Raw genomic sequence first — 27,632 nt, 5'->3', positions numbered from 1 at the left:
TCACTCTACCGGCAGCGGTAAAATTACACCTACCAACTACCACTCTGCCACCCACCTTTCCGGCTCGGATGCAGTTGAGCGGGCCTGCCCAGGACATCCCGGCTTCAATTGTCTGATTTCCGGGGATAAAACCCCGCCTAAACTCAGATCCGAACCATGCTGGACCAATGGAAGAGAGGACAGAAACGGACTGGGAACATTTGTGTGATGATTTATTTCCAACAAATGAAGACACAAAGCAAGATTTATCGCAGATATGCAAGAAGTATTCACAATGTTCCAAAAACACTTATTCAGTTCTAGTTAAAGACGGGCCCACACGCAGACACACACACAAATGAAAGTAAACCCAGAGTTCTTTATTGGACCCTCACGGCCGAGTCGAGAGACGAGCTGGGGGTCAGAGTCCAGCTAGGTACCTGACTGTCAGAGGAAAGGGGTGCTCCGTGGTGCGGCACCTGACAATGGTCGTTGGTTTGGTCCCCAGTCGCACGTGTGGGACTCATAGTTCCTGGCGAAGCTCGGGTGGTGAATAGTGGGCTCCACAGAGGGAGGTCAGGGTCGCTCTTTCCTTTCCTTGTGGAGGACACGTTCGCCGCCTTCACACGCCGCCAGCAGGGACACATTCGCCACCTTCACGATATTCTGCTCAACCCTCCGCTTCAAAAGAACTGCACGCTCAACAATCCTCAGAGCCCTATCCAAAACCTTGTCAGAAACCCGTGGAGAACTTCCTCCAAGACCCTTCTTCCTTACTCGACTCTCAACCACCACAACCATGTCCAAAACCTCAGAACAACCTTCGGAACAACCCCCTGCCTCAGAGAGTGCTCGGGAATTTATGGACCTCCCTCGATGGGGCGGGGCTCGCTTGAACAGCCGTCACTCCCCGCCCTGATTGGCCAGGCTCCGACGGGGTTCGCCCATTTCTGGGTGGGGTTTCGACCCCTGCCGTGAAACCCCACCCACTCTTCCACACGGGTTCATACTTGTCGAGCAACAGTATCAATATTGCAAAGGTCGTCATGAAAGAGTTACAACGTTTGTGGAAGGAGAGAAACTGGAACCGCGAGATCCCGCCTCGGCACGTCAGTGTGCGAGAAGGCAGCCGGTTGGCGGTGGATCGTGACGGGGGATGGGATGGTTGTTAGATGTAATAACCTAACTAAAAGAAATCGCAACGCACGCCTTTGATTCTCCCACTCGACAAAAAGAAGGGGATCTGACTATACACATACTTTACGACATAACTGACTTTTGGGACATCTGTATGTTGAATGCATCTGGTTTCCAGATCCGTAACAGTATGTGTATATATATATATATATATATATATATATATATATATATATATATATATATATATATATATATATATATATATATATATATATATATATATATATATATATATATATATATATATATATATATAAATTTTGGGTTTAATGAAAATGCAATTTTAATTCTATTTTTAATCGCGAAATCACAACCTCTTAATTTTTAACTTGTATAAACAGGCGAGCACTGGGTGGCTTTGCAACCAACTCTCTGGTATTTTATCTCTTTGGATTCGGATTCTACTTTTATTTTATGCACATTTGTACCAAATACACATGCAATTTGGAATCACAGTATGTTTAATAACAGTGCGTTACGATACAACCTCGGCCGACAGGATGACCTCGAGGTGCCACACTCGCCTTAAAGCTGTCGAGCCTTGGTTTGATTCTTCACCGAGCTATAAAATGTCATCCTGGTGCTTCACAGACAGGGTGAATCATCAATGTGTTTGTCATTCCTACGTGTTAAACTGGGCCTCCTGTCTTCCGACATTAGTTGATGGACTTTATGCCTGGTGTTGGCTTAATGGTTAGGGTGGTGGGCTTTGGATCCTCGGGTCCTGAGTTCAAACCCCGCTCAGCTGTTGAATTAATACCAGGTGGGGTTAACTCGGCCTGTCATCCTTCCGAGGGCGGCAAAATGAGTGCCAGCTTGCTGGTATACTGTGTCGGAGTGGCGACCCGTCCAGGATTGTGCCCAATAGCCAAGGAGACTGCTTAAGCAGCACCAACGCTCTGCACAGAGTATCGTCCCAATCTCTTCCTCCTCCTTTAAGATCCAACATGGCACCATGGCCAAATTACAAATTCCTGCCTGAACTATTGTTGTAAAGGCAATGACAAATCACCCAGTCTGAGTGGAGGTGAGAGTGTAGGGGTAGAGGATTGGGAGAGTGGGGGAGAGATGGAGGAGGGGAGGGGAGGGGAGAGGAGAAGAGAAAAGATGCGAGAAAGAGGAGAGGGGAGGGGCAAAGAGGAGGGGAGAGAGAGGGGAAGAAGTGATGGAGGGAAAGAGGAGGGGGATAGGGAGGATTTGGAGGAGGGGGTGAAGAAGTTTCCTTCTGTATCCAAACTGTCCACCACATTCTTCCTTACCACATTGTTTGTCCAATTCTCCCTCGATTTTGTCCTTTAACTCCACTGGTTGTGTCCCCCACCCTCACTACTGTACCTTTTGTCCTGTTGTGTCCTGATCCGTTTCATGTTCCAGCTCTTCCACGAGCTTTGACTCTGTATGCAAAAAAGTCATAGGTTGGCAACCATTGTACAGGCATCATGGGTTGAATGGTCTCTTTCTATGCTGAAGTTCCTTGGAAGGGAAGTCATCCATTATATATTGTTGCGGATTCGCGCCCGCCGGCGTGCGAGCTGCCACGTAACTCGAATCGCGGCACGTCGCCCACCGGACGGACAATCCCATCGTGACCCTCTCGGACTAACGCCGGGAACTAGTCACGGGTGGGCCTTTCGGCCTCACCACGATCGTACCAATCGGCCCCCCGCGTGGGAAAGGGTTTCTCGCCAAATTCGACCTACCTAAGTACCCACACGGAGGGTAGACCGGGCGATCACACCTCGCCGCAGGTCGACTTCGGACACGGGCCACTTTAAGCGACCCGTTCTGTACTATCGGGATAACCGAGCGGTGTTATCGTCAACCTCGACGGTTCGATTAATTATTGGGAGTTTTTAGCCCATGACCAACCCTTTACGTTAAGTAAGATGGAGATTCAATAAAAGAAAAGACGAAGCGAAACGGGAGAAACAGTTCAACATAGAGCACATTTATTCCGCGGCAAACGGAAAGCACACATATACAATTATACACCAAAAGCAAATGTAAAAGTAGAAGAAGCACGACAATTCTGCACAAAAAGCCAATGTAACAATGCAGATCTACTACCGACTACCGAGCACACGGCAACACTTATACAGTTTTACTTCACAGACGGCGCCGACAACACATATACTCAAAGCAAAAGAAAAAGGGACCACCCTCAACGATGAGGGGGGGGGCAGACGGGCCTGGGGCCGAGACCGTGTCGAGCCTACCCGTCTGGTGATGAGCCGCAAAATGGCGGTGGCGCCCCGACTCCGCGGGCCTCGCTGGCACTGCCTGGTATGGGGTGGGAACGGGGCCCCCTTCTCACACTATCTCAGCGCGGGGGGAAACAGGAGGGGGTTGTTGATGCTCGGAGGAATGAGGATATCTCGCTGGCTTGGGTCCCGCGACGAGCGACTCCACCGCGACCTCGGTCGCGTTACCGGCCTCCCCTCTCCGCAGCTCCCCGACTCTGACACGAGCGCCCTCTCGACTGCCTTCGCCGCCGCCACAACTCTCCAACTCTCCACTCTTCTCAACTCCGTCCAACTGCGATTCAGAAACTCTTTTTCTCTCCCGATTCAGAAACTCCCTCAACAACTGCCTTTTCGGTGAGCGAACGCGGCCCTTTATAGCCCCCGGGGCTTCGCTCCTTCACCTTTGACCCTTCACCTCTGGCTGGCTCCCTATTGGACAGAGGAAAAGTGGGCGTGAATGATTCTTGATCCGATTTCTCGGAAAGGCTGGTGTTTTTGCACCCGCTGCTCGGTGCGCGCCCTGTACGAGTCCAGGATCGGTGCCCACAAGCGGCGCGGGAATGGCGGTGATGCGATGGTTGCGAGAGCGAGATGTGACGGCAAGGGTCGTGGCTGTTGTTGTGAAGCAGTGTTGCAGTTGGTGGTTGTTGTGTGATGGCTGTTGAGACGTGGTTGGTGGTGGTTGTGGTGGTAGTAATGGCGGCTGGTCCAAAATAAAGATAGTAAAAGAAAAACGGCTATCTAAAAGGGTCGCAGCCCGAATGAATGACATTTATTCCCGCTAAACAACGGGTTTGGGCCTAACTACACATATACTTACAGAGATATCTCACCTAGGGGACCTGAATGGTGGTTTGCGAATTTCGTCAACCACAACAATATTATGAATTGTGGTGTCTGTCCATATGTTTTTCTGTGTCCCGTTTACAGTGGCCGCTTCTCACGCTGCGCTGAAAAGCTCAACATTCACTTTTGAAATGATGGGAGAACAAGCATGAGTAATGTTGCCAAATTTTATTTCACCACCAGGATATTTTACACTCTTCTGAGGCAAATCCAACCTTTGCCACCCCATGTTGCACCACCATTTTGCGGTGAGCGGTAAATGTAGCTCAGAGCTTTGGCGCTGCATGAATAATATTTAAGTTGATGGATTAACTTAAACCTTTCCCGTCACTGTGGACAGATACTTTTGCTGGCTTCTCCTGTCACTTGGGATTGGTACTCTTCCTAGTAATTTGATCATTCCTGGTGGAACGTTATGCTATCTTTCAACTTTGCTTTGGGTGGGAGTGTGGGGATTTGCGATTGCTCACCATTGACTTCGTTCTCGTTGATATTATTGCTTCTCACACGGTTGATTTCTTCACACATCCTTATTCATCCGATTTAATTAGAAAATGAAAACTTTGAGGAAAGCTTCATGTGCTCGCAACTTCCATTTGATGGGAATTTGTAGAGGGAGCTCAATCATTAAACAGACAAAAGGGATTCAGCGTTGGTTCCAGAAGACGACTGTTCATTGCCCAAACCCTCATCCCATCCCCGACCCCCCTCCCCCCCCCCACCCTCCTACATTCTGCGATGCTCCTGGGTAACACCACCCACTGCCCAAAAGGTTCGCTTATTTTGTTTGTGATCCCTTACAAACATCCATCGTTCTGCAATAACGACAGGACCATTTGCTTTGAACAACCTTAAATTGCAGAAACGTAATTGAGTCAATTAGAATTTTGATAAGCTTAATTAGCTTACCAAGTGATGCCATTGTTAAATAACTGCCATTTCAGCTTTGGCTGCACTGTGCTGGCTCTGTTTGTTGCCTCCATCAGTAAGCAGTCGCGATGACAGTTTGGCAGTCCTTTGTGGCTCCAGAACTGGCACAAGACCAAAGAACACAGAGATGTCCATTTGGATCCGTTGAGTTGCTCTGGGAGTACACAGTTCCAACATGCATCAATTCCCACGCATTCACCCTTAAAAAGGAAGGAAATTTGGATTTAACAGACCATTTGATGACACCAGGCTCTCCAGACACGACACCCTTCTTTCAGATGTGTTTCCTTTGCAATACACGATCTGCTTCCAGTTTTAAAATTGCCATCAGCATTCCATTTGAAAGTTGTAATAATTTTTGAAACTTCTATTCATATACAAACCCCACTATATTCACGGTACTCTCAATCAATGGAATTTGAACCAGCAAGGCTGTTTCCTAATGGGGTGAGAGGCAGTTCGGAAAAGAGATGCGCATGGAATAGCAAACAAGCTCTCAGTTGGACAATATGGTCAGATATGCTTGTTTTACTCCTTATGTCGTGGCTGCTTGCGCAGTGATGGATTCTGATATAGCAAGTAAAAGGCATTGCAGTAACTCATTTTAGCACTTTTTAATTCCATCAGACTGGCAGGATAGTCTAGACTTTAGATGTATGCACACTTGCTTCTGAGCTGTCTAGTCTGGGTTAGAATTCTGACCCGGCTACAGTATAAACTGTCATCCTGGTGTTTCGCAGGCAGGATGAACAATCATAAAGATCCCATGATGTCCTTCAAGAGTCATTGAATACAATATGCAACAACAATAGGCGAGTTGTTGCTGGCACCCTAGAACAAAGCACATATTCCTGCATATTCATTTGAGTATCGATCCTGCATTAGAGTGACGGCCTTTCCAGGATTCTCACTCAAGCCAAGAAACTGCTTCAGCAAATCCAACCTTCTGTACATAGAGGGCATGGCTGCGTGCTACTTGATGATTATTATTTCTATCAGATGGCTGTGCCTACCTTGGGTTGGAGAAGGCGGTTACAGCTACTTTGCCTGTCAAGTCGCTAAAGGCATTCACGGTTTTATTGTATTTAGAATCCGTACCTTCGAGAATGTTCCACGTGCAACATAACTGTGGACATCTGAACTGTATTTTTAGAGTTGAACGCAGAAAAAAAAACATTTTTTTCTACTTGACGGTAGAAACGATCAGGATTTTTCATTCACGTGTTCCTATCAAACTGTGTGACCAATAGTGGTGACTTGTCATAGGTCCCTCATGTAAAAGTGTGTACAAACAATTGAAAGTGACCCACCATTAAGAGGTTGAGCCACGTTAAGGAAACCGAATAAAATTTGGGCGATCTTTACCATGTATGGTTAAAATGGTATGCATATGGCAGCAACATGGAGCAGACACAAATGCCGAGGGTTGTGGACTTTGGAAGTGTTGTTCAGCCAATCCTAGCAGGTTTCCAGTGAAAGACTCTCGTCTAGCAAATCACATTTATTCATTTTGCAAAATAATCTGGGAGAGCATGCAGGCTATTTTCGACTTCTTTCATTTTTTTTCATCTTGATGGGAGAATTTTGACATTTTTCTAGCACAGTCATACCTGGTTGACGTTTACAACATGAGCAGGCATTGTCTTGATGTGTCTGTTTCTGGGATGGCGGTTATATTGCCCCCTAGCAGTTTCTTCCTTGTAACTTCTGTCTGACATACATACATGTCCAGGAGCAACATATAAGGAGTGATCTTGTATTAATAAATGAGAGCTGTTAGCACAGAACGATGTCAGAGCATGGTTTCATTTGGGCACATATTTCCAGGAATCATTATTTACATCCAGCCAAAAGCAGGATGTTCTCTCTGTCTCTGTCTCTCTCTCTCTCTCTCTCTCTCTCTCTCTCTCTCTCTCTCTCTCTCTCTCTCTCTCTCTCTCTCTCTCTCTCTCTCTCTCTCTCTCTCTCTCTCTCTCTCTCTCTCTCTCTCTCTCTCTCTCTCTCTCTCTCTCTCTCTCTCTCTCTCTCTCTCTCTCTCTCTCTCTCTCTCTCTCTCTCTCTCTCTCTCTCTCTCTCTCTCTTTCTCTCTTTCTCTCTTTCTCTCTTTCTCTCTTTCTCTCTTTCTCTCTTTCTCTCTTTCTCTCTTTCTCTCTTTCTCTCTCTTTCTCTCTTTCTCTCTTTCTCTCTTTCTCTCTTTCTCTCTCTCCTTTCTCTCCTCTCTTTCTCTCTTTCTCTCTTTCTCTCTCTTTCTCTCTCTTTCTCTCTCTTTCTCTCTCTTTCTCTCTCTTTCTCTCTCTTTCTCTCTCTTTCTCTCTCTTTCTCTCTCTTTCTCTCTCTTTCTCTCTCTTTCTCTCTCTTTCTCTCTTTCTCTCTTCCTCTCTTCCTCTCTTCCTCTCTCTCCTCTCTTTCTCTCTTTCTCTCTTTCTCTCTTTCTCTCTTTCTCTCTTTCTCTCTTTCTCTCTCTCTCTCTTTCTCTCTTTCTCTCTTTCTCTCTCTTTCTCTCTCTTTCTCTCTTTCTCTCTTTCTCTCTTTCTCTTTCTCTCTTTCTCTCTTTCTCTCTCTTTCTCTCTCTTTCTCTCTCTTCTCTCTCTCTTTCTCTCTCTTTCTCTCTCTTTCTCTCTTTCTCTCTTTCTCTCTTTCTCTCTTTCTCTCTTTCTCTCTTCCTCTCTTTCTCTCTTCCTCTCTCTCCTCTCTTTCTCTCTTTCTCTCTTTCTCTCTTTCTCTCTTTCTCTCTTTCTCTCTTTCTCTCTCTCCTCTCTTTCTCTCTCTCCTCTCTTTCTCTCTTTCTCTCTCTCCTCTCTCTTTCTCTCTTTCTCTCTTTCTCTCTTCCTCTCTTTCTCTCTTTCTCTCTTTCTCTCTTTCTCTCTTTCTCTCTTTCTCTCTTTCTCTCTTTCTCTCTTTCTCTCTTTCTCTCTTTCTCTCTTTCTCTCTTTCTCTCTTTCTCTCTTTCTCTCTTTCTCTCTTTCTCTCTTTCTCTCTTTACCTCTTTACCTCTTTACCTCTTTATCTCTTTACCTCTTTACCTCTTTACCTCTTTACCTCTTTACCTCTTTACCTCTTTACCTCTTTACCTCTTTACCTCTTTACCTCTTTCTCTCTTTACCTCTTTCTCTCTTTACCTCTTTCTCTCTTTACCTCTTTCTCTCTTTACCTCTTTCTCTCTTTACCTCTTTACCTCTTTACCTCTTTACCTCTTTACCTCTTTACCTCTTTACCTCTTTTTGTAAACAGTGTTGAGGCTTGTGTTGGAGCAAAGAACACACAACAGCTTGGAGCTAGAAGCCTCGTTTCTGGTTTTGCAACCTCTGCTCTTTCCATGCTTTGCCGACCCCTCTGCCTAGGTTTCTGCAGGGTGTATGTAGTCCACCATCAGCCCCCTTCTGGTGAAACCCCCAAAATCCAGAATGACTGCTCACCTCCACTCATTCGTTTCTTGTTTTCCCACCTGTGGACCCAACTTACACATTCACTTGAATCTCATTCTTCCCTCCATCTTCAAGATATCTCTTCACCACCATCTCAGAAGATCCCTGTCCAAAACCATGCCCCTGTTATGCCTCACCCCGAAGCTCACCTCCTTTCAAATTTCCAATTTTGCGTCGTGATGGATTCTGATACAGCAAGAAAAAGGCACTAAGTACATTTTCTGCCCTCACTACTCTCTCCCTCCCTTCTCCTCTTTTGAGAAGAATGACAGAAGAGATGGCCCTGATCTCATGTCTGACATTAAGAAGCTCTTTCCATTGTTGGAACAACAGAATCAACATGTCCAGGGTAAAGTGTCTGAATCATAACTAATGGTCTGAGATAAGGCTGTTGGAGAAAAGGAATTATTTTATGTCAACTGCAAAGATGGATTCCTTGACCTTACCGATGATTGGAAGTAAGCTAATTTGTCTGTAGTTAAGGGGATCAGTTTTGCACCTTTTATGGAATGCGGTGATGTTGGCTGATTTTAAAAAGATGAAAGATGACCTCAGACAAATATTCAGGTGAACAGAGCGGAAAGAAGATGTGCAAGACCACAGAGCAGGTTTTGAGGAAACATGTGCTGATGCTTTCTCCACATCTCACTCTATTTATCTGCGTGTCTCTTTTTCGCTCTCCCTCCATCCTTCTTTCTTTATTATTTTTCCTCTCTCTTTCTCTCCCTCTCTTTCACCCCTCTCCCTCCATTCTCCTTTTCCTAGTCTCTCCCTCCCTTCACCTTTTTTCTCTCTCTTTCTTGACTCCTTTCTCCTTTTTTCTCTTTCCATCCCTTCTTCGCTCTCCCTCTCCTCTCCTTCTCGCTCTGTCTCCCGCCCTCCGTTCTACTTCTCCCCCACCTCCTCTGCTTTACTTTGCCCAAGGGCAGGTTCTGTGCTGCAGAAGCACTCTCAAGGCAAGTATTACACTTGGTGGCTTGTTTTCGCCTTCTCAGCAGCAGTTAGGTGTTCGAGTAATAATTTGGAATTTAACCATGGTGCAAATGGCAATCGCCTTCTCTTTGCAAAAGAGACCATGGGACCTTTCTGTCCAACAGCAGCAACCATGTGCTGCCAGACAGGTCTCCAGCTTAACATCTCATCTGACCAATGACGCATTCATTAATGCAATCACCTCTTTACGAAGTGCCAATCCGACGTTTATAGTCAGATTCGTAATAAGCCACTTTTGCATTATCCTGCCAGCCCAGTTGAACTATAACTACATTTAACATTATTCTCATCTGCAGTTATTGTCTATTGATGGATCACTTGCAGTCTTGTGGCCAGATAAATTAAAGTTGGCGAGTATTCTGTGAAGTGGATGATATCACCATATTCGCCATGTAAAGTGGATCATGCAACCATATTCTCCTTTGCGGACAATGTGTCATCAGACGTCCTGTGAACCATGACTTTTACAGGGCATCTTGCAGTGCAGTCGTTAGTTGGTCCTTTATATCATTTTGTCTGCAGAGACATCCATCTTTTATTGTTCCATAGTTTTCTAAGAAATTCCACTTATGTAAATTTCATATGTCGGATTTCAATAAAATGTGTTTTTAACAGTGAGGGAAATTGTGAATATGCAAAGGTAAATGCAGATAAAGCTCGACAACTATTATTTGATATCTGGCATTTAGAGGGAGGAAGTGTAAATGTTTAATTGAAACAAATTATGCAGGCATCGAGATTCACGGAAGAGCAGAACGAGAGGATACAATGGACCAACAGACAAAATGGACCAAAAGGAAAGTGGTGCGACAGCAACATATGCATGCACCACAGTACAAGGAAAGGAAATTGGTCATTAAACTGAAATACGGTATTTTGACATCCGTCTGTCTGACGTCAATGTATTCGGTCGTTACCTATGCAATCTCAAAGAACCAAACTTGCGAAGGGGACGACAGGTCATATGGCAAAGGTTGTAACGACTTCATTCACCCCTCACCAGGGGTTCCGAAGGTGGGGCGATGCAAATTATCTTCATAAATGTGGTGTACTGTGTTGTGCCACTACCGGTGTTGGTGGGAGAGGGTATTGCAAGTGATGCTTCATAACCCTTAATTGTATCACACGGCTCACGAGTAAGAGGACTCCGTGTTAATGTCAAACTCGCTTAGCCAATGTTGCTTTCGCCTCGACTGAATACAATCTGGAGGAACTCCCGTTTTATTGCCTTTTTCCACATTGGAAAGGTTCAAAGGTGTATGTAGATATGTATACATAATATATATATATATATATATATATATATATATATATATATATATATATATATATATATATATATATATATATATATATATATATATATATATATATATATATATATTGTTCTTCTTTCGGCTGCTCCCGCTATGATCTGAATACTGATTTGGCACAGGTTTTACGCCGGATGCCCTTCCTGATGCAACCCTGGTCGCCTCTTATGACACAGGGATAAGGATTGGGTTTCGCCATGATTCCGGGCTGCCCTGCACCCTCTCATAGCGCGGCCCAGTGCAGAGCGCCCGCCCTCAAGCGATCCTCCAACCCAAGCCTTCGAGTATCCGGATTACAGGCGCACGCCACGACGCCCGGTATATATATATATACATACATATACACACAGGTCAGGTCAGGTATGGGAGCATGTGCCAGAACAGCACGTCGCTGCGTCCACTTTCAACCGAGTAAGAGGACTCCGTGTTAATTTCAAACTCGCTCCTTTCTTAAGGGGCCTCCGTCTGGGCCTCCGTCCAGGGCCCTCCGTCTGGCCATCCCCCAGGCAGATGCCAGGCCCATCCCCATCTACATGAGATGCCGGTCAACCTGCTGCAACCACGAGGCACGTGGTCGGCCCATTGGCCTCCTCCACTCATGAGACTCCCTCGCTGAGAGAATCTGGTGAGCAGGATCAGCATCAGGAAAACGAGCCACATGTCCATACAGCCGCAACTGACGCTCACGGACTATTCAGGTAACAAATCTCATCCGATTCTCTCTCAGCAACCGCTCATTAGACACAAAATCTGACCAGCGATAGCCAAGGATTTTCCAAAGAGACCTGGTACCAAAGGAATTAAGTCTCCATCTCAGATCCTTGGTCAGAGTCCAAGTATTGCATCCATAGAGCAAGACTGGAAGCACCAAGGACCTGACGACTCGGACTTTCGTCCTCCCGCACAGGTACCGGCAGTGCCACACCTCAAGATCCAGTGAATCCATGACTCCCAAGGCCCGACCCAGACGTCTATTGACCTCTGACTCACAGCCAGCAGAGACATGAATATCACTGCCAAGGTAAGTGAATCTCTCCACGACCTCAACATCCTCACCACAAACAGACACAGATAGGACAGCAGTATCCAAGATGTCATTGAAAGCCTGGATCTTAGTTTTGACCGAGGAAACCCGTAATCCCAGCGGTTCCGACTCCTCATTCAGCACCTCGAGGGCCCCAAAAAGGATTTCTAAAGTCTCCGCAAAGATGACTGCATCATGTGCGAAATCAAGGTCAGGGATCTTGACATTCCCAAACGATGCACCGCAGCTTGATCTCTCTGAAATCCTGCCTAGAATCCAGTCCGTACAAGTGCTGAAAAGTGTGGGGGCCAGTACACACCCCTGACGAACTTGTGTAACAACTGGAAAGAAGTCAGAGATGGTACCACCACATCTCACAGCACTCTCAGTAACAGAGTAGAGTTCAGACATCAGATCGATCAGTTTTGGTGGCACAACACGAAGACCAAGAATCCTCCAAAGGGCATCCCGATTCACTGAATCAAACACTTTACAGAGATCAACATCGGCTGCAAGCAGCCCCTGCCGAAATTCTTGTCTGCATTCAGTGAGGACCCGAAGATTAAGGATATGGTCAATCGTTGACCTCTTTGGTGTAACGCCTGACTGCTATGGATGCTGGTGCTCAAGCAGATGGTGGCGAACCCTATCGAGAATTATCCAAGCAAAGACCTTGCCCAGCACTGAGAGCAGCGTCACCCCTCGGTAGTTGTTGCAGTCTTGGCGATCACCCTTCCCTTTCCAGAGAGGAACAACAAGGCCCCTTTTCCAGTCAGTTGGGATGATGCCTGTGTTCCAGGCAGAGCACAAAACTGCATGCAACGACACGAGTGCAGCATTTCCACCAGCCTTGAGAAGTTCAGCATGGATGCCACAGATCCCTGAAGCTTTACCCCATTTCAACCGGTTCACCACAGCCTGTGTTTCCACAAGTGAAGTTGGACCACAGTTGATTGGAGGGTCAGCAACAGGGATTGTAACACCCCTGACATCCAACTCGACAGCTGGTAGATCAGCCTGGTACAACCCCTCAAAGTAACCAGCCCAGCGGGCCTTCACTTCGGCCTCCTCTATCAAGAGCCTACCACCCTCTGCTCTCACTGCAATACACCGAGGGATGGGTTTGGATGAACGTAATGCGCGAATTCCCCTGTAAGCGGGACGAGAATCACTTGACCACAGGTGATGCTCTACCCCCTCACAGATTCCTCGCACATAGGCCTCCTTGTCCACCCTTAGCGCACATACAGTTCTACGCCTCAGCTCCCTGAACAGCTCAGCTCCGCCATTCAGCCTGGCCCTGTGACTCTGGTCAATGGTATCCAGTGTCCCTTGAGAGACAAAATTCTTCTTTGCCCGACGGTGAGTTCCAAGACATCCATCGGCAACATCAAGGACGGTGGTCTTGAAGGCACTCCACAACTCTTCAGGATCTCCCAAAGCACCCAGACCCTCCAAATCTCCACTCAGCATGTTCGTATACTCATCAGCTACCCTCTCATCCTTGAGCTTGCCAATATCCAGCCTCGGCTGGGATGGTACCATTCTCCTCGATTTAAGGTGCAACTTCAGAGTTGCTACAACAAGCCTGTGGTCAGTATTGAGGAACTGAGCACTCTGGTAGACCCTGCAGTTCTGGTTCATCCTCCAGCGACCGTCAATGAGGACATGGTCAATCTCTTTTGCCACAACACCAGCATTGGAATACCAAGTCCAGCGATGAGCTTCTGGGCGCTGAAACCATGAACCGGCCACTTCTTGCAAAGTCAAGGAACTTAGTGCAATTCTGGTTCATCGTTCCTGACCCATGGGGACCAACACACACCTCATAACTGTCCCTATCAGTTCCAGTCGATGCATTGAAATCCCCCAAGACTAGAAGTGTATCTCGTCTGGGACACTGATCAACCACAGACTCGAGCGTGGCGTAGAATGTGTCCTTCACGGTGAGATCACTCGCCTCAGTCAGAGCATAAACAGAGACCAGGGAAATGACACCTAAGGAGTGACGAATCCTTAGTCTCATAATACGCTCATTGACCGGTGTTACCTCAATTATCATTGGAGTCAGCTTATTGGACACAGCTACAGCAACTCCTTGGGTATGGTAACCATCAGAGCGACCAGACCAACAGTAGGTGTAACCACCCACCATAATCTCGAAGCAATCTGGTCTCCGAACCTCAGAGAGTGATGCAATACCGATGTCCAAACGCTTGAGCTCAGATGGTAACAGAGACAGGTGATCATAATCTCTGTATAGGACATTCCAGGCACCCACCCGAAGGGACCGCCTCAGGTTAACCCAAGGAGACCGCCGTCTGGTGGACGACACCTCAGCACCACTCCGACACACTCTCCCGCAATCTGACCCGGGAATGTTACCCCGTGGTTTCCCTCCTATCATCAAACATTGGGGGTCCCGAAGGCTTTGCCCCAATCCTGTCATCCGGTGAGCTGCCGTGTTGAGGGAAGCTGCACAGGAGGTCCTCCCACGGAGTGGGTTTTCAGATTAATTTGCGTTTTTGTGTTTTGTGGAATGAAGCGTTTTACGGTGGTTGGAGTGCAAATCCTGCCACCAACCTCCTTCTCAGATGTAACCCAACTGCAGGAGGACGTCCGCAGACACAGTTGGGTACAAGATATGGATGGCCGTTGGCTCACAAGGAGCTCCTCCGCCCTTTGACATGTTTTGTTTTTCATCCTGCTGGGTGTCCATTTCCAAACACCCTCCTCACCAGAAAACCTGGTGGGGGATACGGTTTAGTCGCCGACAACCCGACCATGGAACAGGTTAGTACAGGTTTACATGATACCTGTAGCAAGTCACTGATCTAATCTGGCCTGACCTGACTGAAACAATGACGATTGTATATTAATAATAATGACATTACAGTATTGCAAAATAATAATGTTACTAATAATTGGACAATAATTGGCAGTCATAAAAAGAATAACGTGATTCCCCCTGGCCGCTCCTGCAGATAAAGTTTAAATTATTTTATGCGATTATAATAATGGTTACCAATTAGAACAACGGTTACTCCCTAATCAAACCCAACACCTCCAGCCGTAAACACAAACTTACGCAAATAGCTGATCCAGGTGTGTGTTCCATTACCAATGAGCTTGCTATCACTTGCCTAGCCAGCTGTTCCTCATCACCTGTTTTGTTGGAGTGCCTGCTTGAGTGCTCAAGCCACTTGGCGAGCACTCTATAAAAGCTGATGGCTAATTGAACACACCCCAGCACTTGTGCTCGACGGCCGAGACTCTTTTCTGGTTCTGTTGCTTGTGTCATGAAAAAAATTAATTGTGGGTGAATTTAAACCATTTTCCCCTATTGATGAGATATTTTCACTTTTTAGCACCACTGGGGTCGTTTCATTGCATCCTCAGGACAGGTGTTTTGATGTTAAAAACAGCAACGTTCCACCGTGCGCATCGATTAGTCCATTTACTAATGAGGTGTTGTTTAGTGATCGTATTATCGTACAATAAATTGTATTGTGGATTTCCGAAACAATGTTGATATGTATTCACATGAGGAATTACACAAATTTTATTGGTTCATGAGCGCCAGCCAGAGTGACCACTATATTCGTTATGTCTGTGTGTCTGTGTGTCTGTCTGTCCAGAGCATAACTCCGTGGACTTTGATCCGATCTTGATGAAACTTGGTTATGTGTTGGATATCAATGTCTAGTTGTGTTTTCCTGGATGAAGGCTTGGCTACGCCCATTGTGGGCAGAGCCATGGCCAAAAAATAGCCATTTTTAGGGGGCAGTTGGATTAAAAATTTATCTTCTCCGACGGAATTGAGTGAATGGAATGGGTTCTTCGGTATTTGAATAGCAAAATGAATTATCTAATACTTGTCGTTGTCCGATTTTTTTTTTATTTTCGTCCCAAGGACAAGGTCACAAGGTCAAAAACTTAGAAAATTGCGAATTTTGACATAAAAATCATACGACCGCCCAAACTTTGAGAGCTAGGATGACAATATTTTTTATGCATAATATTGAGGTCATTCCCCACCTAAAGTCTTGAAACCATTTTTCTCTATCTCGAACACCTTGTCCTTGGCGCCCCCATCAAGTTTGTTTTTACGCTGATTTCATCTAAGTATGGATAATCCGAGGAGTGTGAAATGCCATATAGCCTATATGACGTTATATTGTTCCTGGAATGTTCCAGAGGAAGTTTTTCACCAAAGGTCATATTCCTTGACCTTTGACCTTTATAGGCCACAAAGGTCAAATTTTCAAAGTTGTGGGAATCGTACCGGGTTTTCGACCTTCTTCGACGAACTAACTCCAATAAGCTATATCACGTATCCTGTTTCCTTATTTTAATGTCCACAACATTGTTTTGTGACCTTTAAAGGTTATACAAAGGTCAAATTTTGAAAGTTGTTGAACGAAACCGGGTTTTCGACATTTTGCAGCTAATAACCTGTAACTCGTTACACATCATGTTGATCATTTTTATAACTTGGTCAAAAATTATCACATTGTCTCATCCTTGACTTCTGAAACAATCTACATCGTCAAATACCGCTCGTGAACCATCGTCGTCTTCAGACTTGTTTTGATTATTGTTGCATTTGTGTTCATTAAGCATAGTTCTTCGTCCACTTGCTTTTTCTACAAACCTCACCCCATAATGTTGTAATAATCCTGTCCAGTTAAACATCAAGGAAAACATTAAAAAAAATCTACTCATTACATCACAGTGCTTTCTTTCCTTAAAATCGAGCATTCCCTTTGCGCTGTGATTATCACAACTCACAAGTTGATGGGTTTTGTCGGCAAAGTGAGACCCCACCTTCAGGGCCGACTCGAAAGATTGTGAACCATGATCAGTCGTGTGGCGGCCCCTTGTCATCTCGGGGCCCCACGTAATTGCATGTGTTGCACGCCGCTAACACCGCCTCTGGTGCAATGACTGAAATGATTTGTGACTAATCACCCATTTCAGTGCGGCTGTTGGACATGTTCTTGAGGTGGTCCTTCCAAGTCCTTTATTGCCGATGGCACGCGCAGTACTTCTCAGTTTCTATGCTGGGGAATTCCGAACAGTTCAAAACTCTCACTGAAACTTCCCCTCGGACGTGTATTTGTTGATTTTGAAAGGGAAAAGCTGAGCCAATAGGCCACAGCCGAGGAACAGACAATCCAGAAGTTTGTCATATTTCTCAATTAAACTCCGATGGTGCTGCTCAATAATTGAGTTATGTTTGTAGGCCAATAGATACATTTTATCAACCTGGTTGAAACGATTTTTGCATTGTGCTTAACAAACTACTTTATAATTGGAATAGAAAACAAGTCTTTCTGAAAGCAAGTGTGGATCTGCACCAGCAGACAGGTAGAACAATGGATAGAATAAACAGGATGTTGATTGAGGAGCAAAAAACAAAAAAAAAGAAGGCATGCCCAATATGTTTCTGCTGGACATGTTCTTGAGGTACTTCTTCCAACTTCATAGTGCTGGAAGATGATGGCAAGAGAAAATGTCCTCCACACTATTAGCAGTTTTATTGCAATAAAAATAATGGGCGAATAATAAATTCACAAGCACAGTTATAATTATGAATTTACAAAAACACAAATTACCATAAAGACACAGACCGTGATGGAGCCCCAACTAAATGACACAGAACACAAAACTAACAATTGAAATACCACACTAGAGGCGTGAGCATGCTCACAGGAATGAATTAATTAGGAAGATGCGGAAGCAAATAAATACAGAAACCTTCAAGCTGGGATAGACACAATAACTGGGATATAGTGGGGAAGAAGATGGCATTGTGCCTCGTGGTTTGTGTAACCGTGCAGTGGTGGGAGGTTGAACCCAATAGTGTATGGTCGTCGGCACACTAAATTGCATAGCATGCGCAAATTGAAGACGCAGGACATTTTTTCACGAACTTGTAATTTGACTCTTGCAGAAAATATAGAGCCACACCATGCCTAAGATATCAAATTCGATGAGATTCAAAAATAGAGTACCAATAGTCCCGCAGCTCACCTGGCTGGTTGCCAAAAAGTGCAGTGACAGATGGATCAGGGTAAAAATAAGAGCTGCATTTAGAATACACATTTTGGGTCAGGTAGTATTGACATAATGTTCATGGTAGTGTGACTCCCTGCTGTCTATGAGCCTTAGTTTTCAGATATTGCCCACTTCCGGTATGATCATGTCACTTCCTGTTGTGTAAAAATAAACCCTATTTGATAAGGTGCAACTCCGAAGTATCTGTAATTCATATTTTTTGAGATATTGCCCACTTTCTGTATGATGTCACTGGAAGCCATATTGTGTTTTGGATCGGCTTCTTTTAACCAAAAGTTCCCATGGGAAGTTGATCATGAACATATTTTAAGTTTTGCAGTGATCGGTTAGGCGGTTTGAGAGAAGAAGATTGTTTAAGGTTTTCCTGTAATCCAAAATGGTGGCCAAACCAGATGAAATTCAAGTAATTTTGGGTCCTGTAAACACTACCGGATTTTGGGATGGCCAGGTGGGGCCATGGCCCCGGGGCCCCCCACATTTCGGGGCCCCCCGCAATTTCGATGACATTTTGAAAATCCCTTGAAAATGTTCTTCTAAAGTTTTATTGTCGGTGACTGAAGATTGTAAACTCTTTGTAAGGATATCTTTTCAAAATTGTCCGTCATTGTGAGGGTCCTTTTCAAGCTTTGGCTTTTTCAAGCCGTTTCTTCCATGGTCCACAGAACGGATCCAACGTGGTCAAAAATTCCCAGGGCAAGCCTCGGGCATTGGGGGCTCCGCATTCGGATCCTTTTTTTATATCGATCATCGATGCTTCGGATGGTTGAGCGTGGCCAACTAACAAAGGCACTGCCCACCAGAGCCCAGCAAGCACAGACGGAATACTGAGGTTCGGCAGAGGAGGGGTGAAAAGGTGAAAGTCGACGTGGTAAAACTAGGCCAGGCCAGCACAGCACACGGCCGGCAGGGGTAGTGTTGTACACACTGAAACTGCGGCTGGCAGGGAAAGCTGTCAGTACCCTGCTTACTGGCGCGCACAGCACAGTAACACGGTGTGACTTTCTATGTTCCAGGTGTGTGAAACATACCTGTTAGAAAGTCTTTGCTGTTTCACCATATGTATGAACGTTTGGCACTCTTGTGCCCATGAATGTTTCATGCACTTTATGAATACCATGTCGGTGTAGTGCAAGCCTGTAATTCTCACTTTCTTGGCGTTTTCCCACCGGATATGGTGAGAGCTTCCGGTTTCTTGTCGGTTGGTGTAAGTGAACCGTCGCCATTTTGTCTTTGCTCGCTGAGCGAGACTTTCGTTATTCGTGCCATTATATTAATAAACATTGTGCAGAAAGGGAACTTCGGTGTCTCGTCTCATCCAAACCGTTTGATCACGGTATTTTCCTGGATCCGCTGTTCATCGTTATCCTCCGTATTAGCAGACTTACCGTAGGTTACCAGAACCTACTTTTCGATACTTGTGGTTCGTGATTCTAGTCCGTCCCACGTGCACTCTGACGATATCTCGGTTACTCGGGACCTACCAGCTGCAGAAACCACAATGAGCGGCTTCGGTGATGACAGGCACTAATCCAGGGCTCCAAGGAAATATGACGGTGGTTCTCAAAAGCGGAAACGTTCCAAGGAAAAAGATGAAAGACACAAGGCCGTCGTCGACAAGACCCAGAAAATCTCAGAGTTTTTCACTCCTGCACAAACAGGCGATTCGTCCATGACAGAGGCTGGAACACCAACAGAGACAGAACAAGCGGATTTGGCAACACAACCCCCGGTGTCAAGATTCGCCCAAACATCTCGGAAGGTTCCACCGATGAAGAACATGCATCAGATGAAGAAGTGCGAGACATACTGACTGATCGTGGACCTGGCTTTGCCAATGACATTGGATGTTAGCCTCCTGAGCGACCATCATTCGAGATGATCGTCTACTGGGCATCATGAGATTTGGAGCCCCTGCAGAATTCGACTGGTCCCTTTGATTCATCCCTACAGTTCGTTGAAGGTAGGAAACGCTGCTGCTCCAAGAATCTTTTTTTTACCGTAGACTACAAAACGGAGAGTCCGTGAAAAGGTCCTGGCTTTGCTTCTCCACATCAACCGGAAAACTGTACTGCATCGCTTGCAAGCTCTTTGGAGGCGCTACTGCCCTGGGCGGGGAAGGATTCAATGACTGAAAGCATGCCAGTCGTTCTATCGAGGTGTATGAGCGTTCGCATGTACATCGTGCGAATATCATCCGCTTGTCAGACAGAGCAACAACCGCAGGTCGTGTGGACACTGAACTCGTCAAACAGGTGAGTGAGATTGCGTCCTATTGGAGGGAGGTTCTGAAACGAAGTGTGAGCGTGATATCGTTTCTCGCTGAGCGTGGTCTGGCGTTCCGTGGATCAGATGAAATTGTTGGGTCACGGACGAACGGTAACTACCTTGGTTTAATGGAATTACTTGCGGAATACGATCCATTTTTGGTACAGCACATTCAGAAATATGCCAACCAAGGTAGTGGCCACACCAACTACTTATCATCTACGACATGTGAAGAGTTAGTCTCTATCATCGGAAAATATGTTCTGGATAACATCGTCGCTCGTGTGAAAGAGGCAAAATACTTCTCTGTGTCAGTCGATTCTACTCCTGACAAAAGCCACATCGACCAGCTCACAGTTATTCTACGATACATCGAGAACGAGGCTCCAGTGGAGCGTTTCATGACCTTTCTGAGCAACACAGGACACACTGGACTCCAGCAAGCGACGGCATTACTGGATTTTTTGAAAGCCACTGGATTGGACATCGCTAACTGCCGAGGACAGTCTTACGTTAAACGCATCTAATATGAGTGGCCGATACAATGGGATGCAGGGACTGATCCAACAGGAGAACCCTCTCGCAATATTTGTGCCATGCGTGACGCACTCACTGAACTTAGTCGGTCAGTCGGCCGTGGGATGCCGTAGACCCGCAGCAGCATTCTTTGAATTCGTGGAACAAGTGTATGTATTTTTTTAACAGCTTCCACATCGCGCTACGCCAGATTATTTAACGCCCTGAAAGCCAAAGGTCTGTAAGTACCAAAGCGTCTCAGCGACACTTGCTGGTCGGCTCATTCTGATGCAACCCAAGCTCTTCTAGACGGCTACAGCGAAATCATGGATGCCCTCGATGAAATCGCAAACGATGAACAACTGCATTGTGAAACGAGAAACACCGCCGAGACACTTCACCAACCGATGTGCACGCTCGAGATAGGGTTCTATGCTGGTTTCTGGTCTACTGTCCGTGGTATATTTGATCGTACGAGTAAAACCCTTCAGTCGCAAGCTACCGATCTCAACACAGCCGTGCAGCTCCTCAAGTCACTGGCGAGCTTCGTGCAGTCATTACGCGATCAGTTTGATACATTCGTTGTTGACGGAGTGGAGCGCTCAGGTACGGAGGAATTCACTCGCGAATCGCGCAGCCGAAAGCGTAATGTCCGCCTCGCTCCCTTGGACTGCGGACACACTCCAGAAGTAGAACTAGATGCCAAGAAGTCCTTTCACATCAGTGGATACGTTGCAGTGATCGACATACTGCTGTCGCATTTGGAAAAGCGTACAAACGCTTACAGCGAGATGAGCGACAGATTTGGATTCCTGCGAGCTCTTGTTCAACTCGAAGTGGAGCAGATTCGAGAGTCGTGCTCGAAGCTCGTCGAGCTGTATCAGGAAGATCTATCACCTGACCTCACAGCCGAAATGATTCAGTTCCAAGCCATGATGAAGGAGTCAGAGCCAGACTCAGGCCGTACTGAACTTGAGATGTACAGTTTCCTCATCGAGCGAAAACTCACCGATACTTTCCCAAACGTGGAAATGCTGCTTCGGATTTACCTCTCACTGATGGTGTCGAACTGCTCCGGGGAGCGCTCGTTTTCGAAACTCAAGCTTATCAAGAACCATCTTCGCTCCACGATGGGGCAGCAGAGACTGGTCAATCTGACCATCATTTCAACCGAATCCGACGTGCTGAATTCCATGCAGGTTGACAGTATCATATCTGAGTTCGCTGCCACGAAGTCGTGCAGGAAGCTTGTCCATTGATTCAGGCACCGTGTGTATGTTCATTGATATGGATGACACTGCCGTATATTTGCGGTCGCTGGAAGTCGGCTACTCGTCACCATTTCGGATTTCTCTTGTCCAGAGGATTTTTATATTCGAAGTTAGAAGATTTTCAGTCGAAGTTCATCGTATGATTAATGACAGTGCGTCGTTTGTTATTTTCTTATATTAGTCCATCTCGATCTCTTACTCTTGCAGCAAAAACATTTTTGTGATTTGATTTTAGAATGAGCTCATAGATAAGTCACCCACCATATCAATAACAATCCGTCCATTTTGTCATATTGTCAGATTTAATTGTAATTTGTGAACATCTATGCCAAATCATTCCTGATCAGGATCTGCCAAATCTATAGATACAAGTTCAGTTGTTGATGAAAAAGCAGTTATAATTTAAGTTGTTGATTAATCTCCAAATTTGGGGGCCCCCCACAATCATTGTACCCACGGCCCCCCACATGGTAAATCCGGCCCTGCCTGTAAACCTTCCAATCAGGGTCGCCGAGAGGGAAAGGCGTAACTACCTCAGGGCTCACACCGAATCGGGGCCCACAATTATTCTTTCAATTTTTTGTTTCATATCGTGATTGTTGTTTCATATCAATGCTCAAACTACCTAAAAGTCTCATCAACATGCCTATACCCTCCATCTCAATAACTTCCAGGTATCCTTCTAATTCTAATTTGTCTACTTTTACTGCTGCCACCACCTTTCCAGGGAGGCCATTCCCTGCATTAACTACTCTCTGAGTAAAAGTCCCCTGCCTTGCTAACATCTTAACTCTATGCTTCTTTACTCTCAGGCCATGGCCACTGATCCTATCATTGTCTACTCTGTTGAATAATAAATCTGCACTTATTTTATATTTACCTTTCATTATCTTAAACATCTCCATCATATCTCCTCATAACCACCTCCTTTCTAGTGAATAAAGCCCCGTCTCCTTCGGCCACTCCTCATAGCTGAGTTTAGCTCGGCCCGGAATCAATCTAGTAGCCCTGCGCTGAACCCTCTCTATGGTATCTATGTCCTTCCAGAACTGTGGTGACCAGAACTGCACACAATATTCTAGATGTGGCCCTCACTAAATTCCTGTACAATGTTAACACCACCTCTTGATTTATAATTGATCCCCCTCCAAATACATCCTAAAACCTGATTTGCTTTACCTATAGCTGCCTGGCACCATGCTACCTGCTTACCTCCCATATCTATACCACCCCCAGATCCTTCTCCTGTGTGACACTCCACAATTACCCCTTGCATCTTGTAATCTCTATTTTCGTTGTTCTTTCCCATCCTCAGTCAGGTCAGGTCAGGTTCGATCTGTGACCTGCTACAGGTATCATGTAAACCTCTACTAACCTGTTCCATGGTCGGGTTGTCGGCGACTAAACTGTCTCCCCCACAAGGTTTTTTTGGTGAGGAGGGTGTTTAGATATGGACACCCAGCAGGATTAAAAACAAAACCTGTCAAAGGGCGGAGGAGCTCCTTGTGAGCCAACAGCCATTCATATCTAGTGCCCAAATGTGTCTGCGGACGTCCTCCTGCAGTTGGGTTACTTTTTATTAAGAGGTTGGTGGCAGGATTTGTACTCCAGCCACCGTAAAACCCTTCATTCCACAAAACACAAAAACGCAAAGAAATCTGAAAACCCACTCCGTGGGAGTACCTCCTGTGCAGCTTCCCTTCGCAGGGCAGCTCACCAGATGACGGGATTGGGGCAAAGCCTTCAGGACCCCCAATCTGTGATGATAGGAGGGAAACCATGGGGTAACATTCCTGGGTCAGATTGCGGGAGAATGTGTCGGAGTGGTGCGGAGTTGTCGTCCACCAGACGGCGGTCTCCTTGGGTTCACCTGAGGTGGTCCTTTCAGGTGGTTGCCTGGAATGTCCTATCCCTAAGAGAGGATGATCACCTGTCTCTGTTATCATCTGAGCTCAAGTGTTTGGTCATCGGTATTGCAGCACTCTCTGAGGTTCGGAGACCGGATTGCGGCGAGATCATGGTGGGGGGGTTACACCTACAATTGGTCTGGTCGCTCTTACCATTCCCAAGGAGTTGTTGTTGCTGTGTCCAATAAGCTGACTCCAATGATAATTGAGGTAACACCGGTCAACAAACGTATTATGAGACTAAGGATTCGTCACTCCTTCGGTATCATTTCCCTGGTCTCTCTTTATGCTCCGATTGAGGAAAGTGGTCTCACTGTGAAGGATGCATTCTTCGCCATGCTCAAGTCTGCAGTTGATCACTGCCCCAGACGAGATACTTTTATAGTTTTGGGGGATTTCAATGCAACGACTGGAACTGATAGGGATGGTTATGAGACATGTGTTGGTCCCCATGGGTCAGGAACTATGAACCAGAATAGCACTAAGTTCCTTGATTTTGCAAGAAGTCATGGACTTACGGTGGCCGGTTCATGGTTTCAGCGCCCACAATCTCATCGCTGGACGTGATATTCCAACGCTGGTGGTGTGGTAAAGGAGATTGACCATGTCCTCGTTCATGGTCGCTCGAGGATGATCCAGAAATGCAGGGTCGACCGGAGTGCTCAGTTCCTCAACACGGACCACCGGCTTGTTGTGGCAACTCTAAAGTTGCACCTTAAATCCAGAAGAATGGTAGTCCCAGCCTAGGCTGGATGTTGGCAAGCTCAAGGATGAGCGGGTAGCTGAGGAGTTTGCGAACAAGCTGAGTGGAGATTTGGGGGGGGGGGTCTGGTTGCCTTTGGAGGTCCTGAAGAGTTGTGGAGTGCCTCAAGACCACCGTCCTTGATGTTGCCAGTGGATATCTTGGAACTCACCATATGGCAAAGAATAATTTTATCTCAAGGCACACTGGATACCATTGACCAGAGTCGCAGGGCCAGGCTGAATGGCAGAGCTGAGCTATTCAGGGAGCTGAGGTGTAAAACTGTACGTGCGCTAAGGGTGGACAATGAGGCCTATGTGCGAGGAATCTGTGAGGGGGTAGAGCATCACCTGTGGTCAAGTGATTGTCTTCCTGCTTACAGGGGAATTCGTGCATTGTGTTCATCCAAGCCCATCCCTCGGTGTACTGCAGTTAGAGCAGAGGGTGGAAGGCTCTTGACAGAGAAGTCTGAAGTGAAGGCCCGCTGGGCCGGTTACTTTGAGCAGTTGTACCAGGCTTGAACACCAGCGCCCAGAGCAGTCAGGCTTTACACCAAAGAGGCAATTGACCGTATCCTTGCTCTTCGTGTCCTCAACAAACGCAGACGAGAGTTTCGGCAGGGGCTGCTTGCAGCCTTTGTTGATCTCTGTAAAGCGTTTGATTCAGGGAATCGGGATGCCCTTTGGAGGATTCTTGGTCTTCGTGAGGTGCCACCAAAACCGATCGATCTGATATCTGAACTCTACTCTGGTACTGAGAGTGCTGTGAGATGTGGTGGTACCATCTCTGACTTATTTCCAGTTGTTACTGGAGTTCATCAAGGGTGTGTACTGGCTCCCACACTTTTCAGCACCTTATGGACTGGATTATAGGGAGGATGTTGGTGAGATGAAGCCGTGGTGCATCATTTGGGAATGTCTACATCTCTGAACTTGATTTCGCAGATGATGCAGTCATCTTTGCGGAGACTTTAGAAATCCTTTTGGGGGCCCTCGAGGTGCTGAATGAGGAGTCGGGGCCGCTGGGATTACGGATTTCCTGTGTCAATACTAAGATCCAGGCTTTCAATGACATCTTGGATGCTGCTGTCCTGTCTGTGCCTGTTTGTGGTGAGGATGTTGAGATCATGGAGAGATTCACTTCACATGGCAGTGATATTCATGTCTCTGCTGGTTGTGATTCAGAGGTCAATAGACATCTGGGTCGGGCCTGGGGAGTCATGGATTTACTGGATAATGGGGTGCGGCGCTGCCGGTACCTGTGCGGGAGGACGAAAGTCCAAGTCTTCAGGTCCTTGGTGCTTCCAGTCTTGCTCTATGGATGCAATACTTGGACTCTGACCAAGGATCTGAGACGGAGACTTAATTCCTTTGGTACCAGGTCTCTTCAGAGAATCCTTGGCTATCGCTGGTCGGACTTTGTGTCCAACGAGCGGTTGCTGAGAGAGACTCAAATGAGATTTGTTACCTGCATAGTCCGTGAGCGTCAGCTACGGCTGTATGGACATGTGGCTCGTTTTCCTGACGCTGATCCTGCTCACCAGATTCTCTCAGCGAGAGAGTCTCGTGAGTGGAGGAGGCTAATGGGTTGACCACGTGCCTCGTGGTTGCAGTAGGTTTATTGGCATCTCAAGGAGATGGGGATAGGCCAGGCATCTTCCTGGGGATAGCCAGACGGAGACCTCTGGAGTGAGACGGAGGCCACCGGCCAGACGGAGGCCACCGGCAGAAAGTGGACGTAGCGACGCGCTGCTCTGGCGCATGCTCCCATACCTGACCTGACCTTTTCCCATCCCCAACACTTTACATTTGATCCGGTTAAATTGCATCTGCAAATCTTTTGCACAATCTATGCAAGTTTCAACACTTTCCTGAATCTGATCACCACCCCCTCTGCTATTCACCTTACCTCCAAGTTTTGTGGCATCTGCCAATTTGGAAAGCCTACTCTTCACCCCACTATCCAAATCATTGATGTAAATAATGAATAATAATGGTCCAAGTACTGATCCCTGAGGTACCCCGCTACTTACATCCTCCCAGCAAGACATCCTCTCACTCACAGCAACTCTTTGCTTCCTACAGCAAAGCCAGTTTGCAATACATTTATCTACCTGATCAGCCACTCCACAAGCCCTCACTTTGGCTAACAACCTCCGATGTGGTACCTTATCAAATGCCTTCTTAAAGACTAGATATACTATGTCCGCTGCCTTTCTCTCATCCACCCAATCAGACACTGCTTCACAAAACTCTAAAAGATTTGTTAAACAGGAACTACCTTTGGTAAACCCATGCTGACTACCTTTAATTAGTTTGTATTTTTTAAAATGGTTCCTCATTTGGTCCTTAATTAATGTCTCCAACACCTTCCCCACAACTGATGTCAAACTAACAGGTCTATAGTTTCCCAATTCTTCTCTGGATCCTTTCTTAAATAATGGCGTTACATTTGCTACTCACCAATCTTCCGGTACCTGTCCTGACTCCAGTGAGCTTTTGAAAATATCCGTTAACATCTCACTTTCCTGCTCAGCCACCTCCCTCAATACTCTCGGCTGCATACTATCTGGACCTTATCTTCTCTTAGATTTCCAAGCTGTTCCTTTACTTCCTCCACTCCAACCTGGATCTTCTGTAAAAGCCCTTCCTCACCACCTTGATAGATATTCTCAGATATTGGCAATTCTCCTGGCTCTTCTTGTGTTAAAGTTGAAGAAAAATACCTGTTTAATAAGCCTGTCATCTATCACTGAGCATTTCATCCAATGTCACCCCAAATTCACAGTCCTCCGATATGTACTTCAAATCAGCAACATATGCTGCCATCGATTGTCCCGTTCTCCGAAACAGTGTTGAATTTGAACCTTTGCATAATTGGCGATTGTTTGGGATGAA

General features: G+C 46.2%; 1 protein-coding gene across 7 annotated transcripts in view; it reads left to right on the top strand.

Annotated features, from left to right (window-relative positions):
• Positions 1–27,632, top strand: part of LOC147014419 (dedicator of cytokinesis protein 3-like) — a 381,754-nt gene that overhangs the window by 79,996 nt on the left and 274,126 nt on the right. Inside the window, exon 1 of one of the 7 annotated variants that reach the window (XM_085852359.1) lies at positions 19,615–20,286. The exons of 5 other annotated variants lie outside the window; for them this stretch is intronic. In XM_085852359.1, coding sequence (XP_085708485.1) covers positions 20,159–20,286 — 128 coding nt within the window. In that variant the 5' untranslated portion in view covers positions 19,615–20,158. Of the gene's footprint in view, positions 1–19,614; positions 20,287–27,632 lie in introns of those variants that run through there. One more of the 7 variants, XM_085852360.1, reaches the window with a different exon arrangement.

The sequence above is a fragment of the Eptatretus burgeri genome, chromosome 13 (genome assembly GCF_056783735.1).
Source record: "Eptatretus burgeri isolate ZD-2024b chromosome 13, Ebu_testis_v1, whole genome shotgun sequence".
In the NCBI taxonomy this organism is placed as follows: Eukaryota; Metazoa; Chordata; class Myxini; order Myxiniformes; family Myxinidae; genus Eptatretus; species Eptatretus burgeri.
This window is presented reverse-complemented; position numbering and strand designations above follow the sequence as displayed.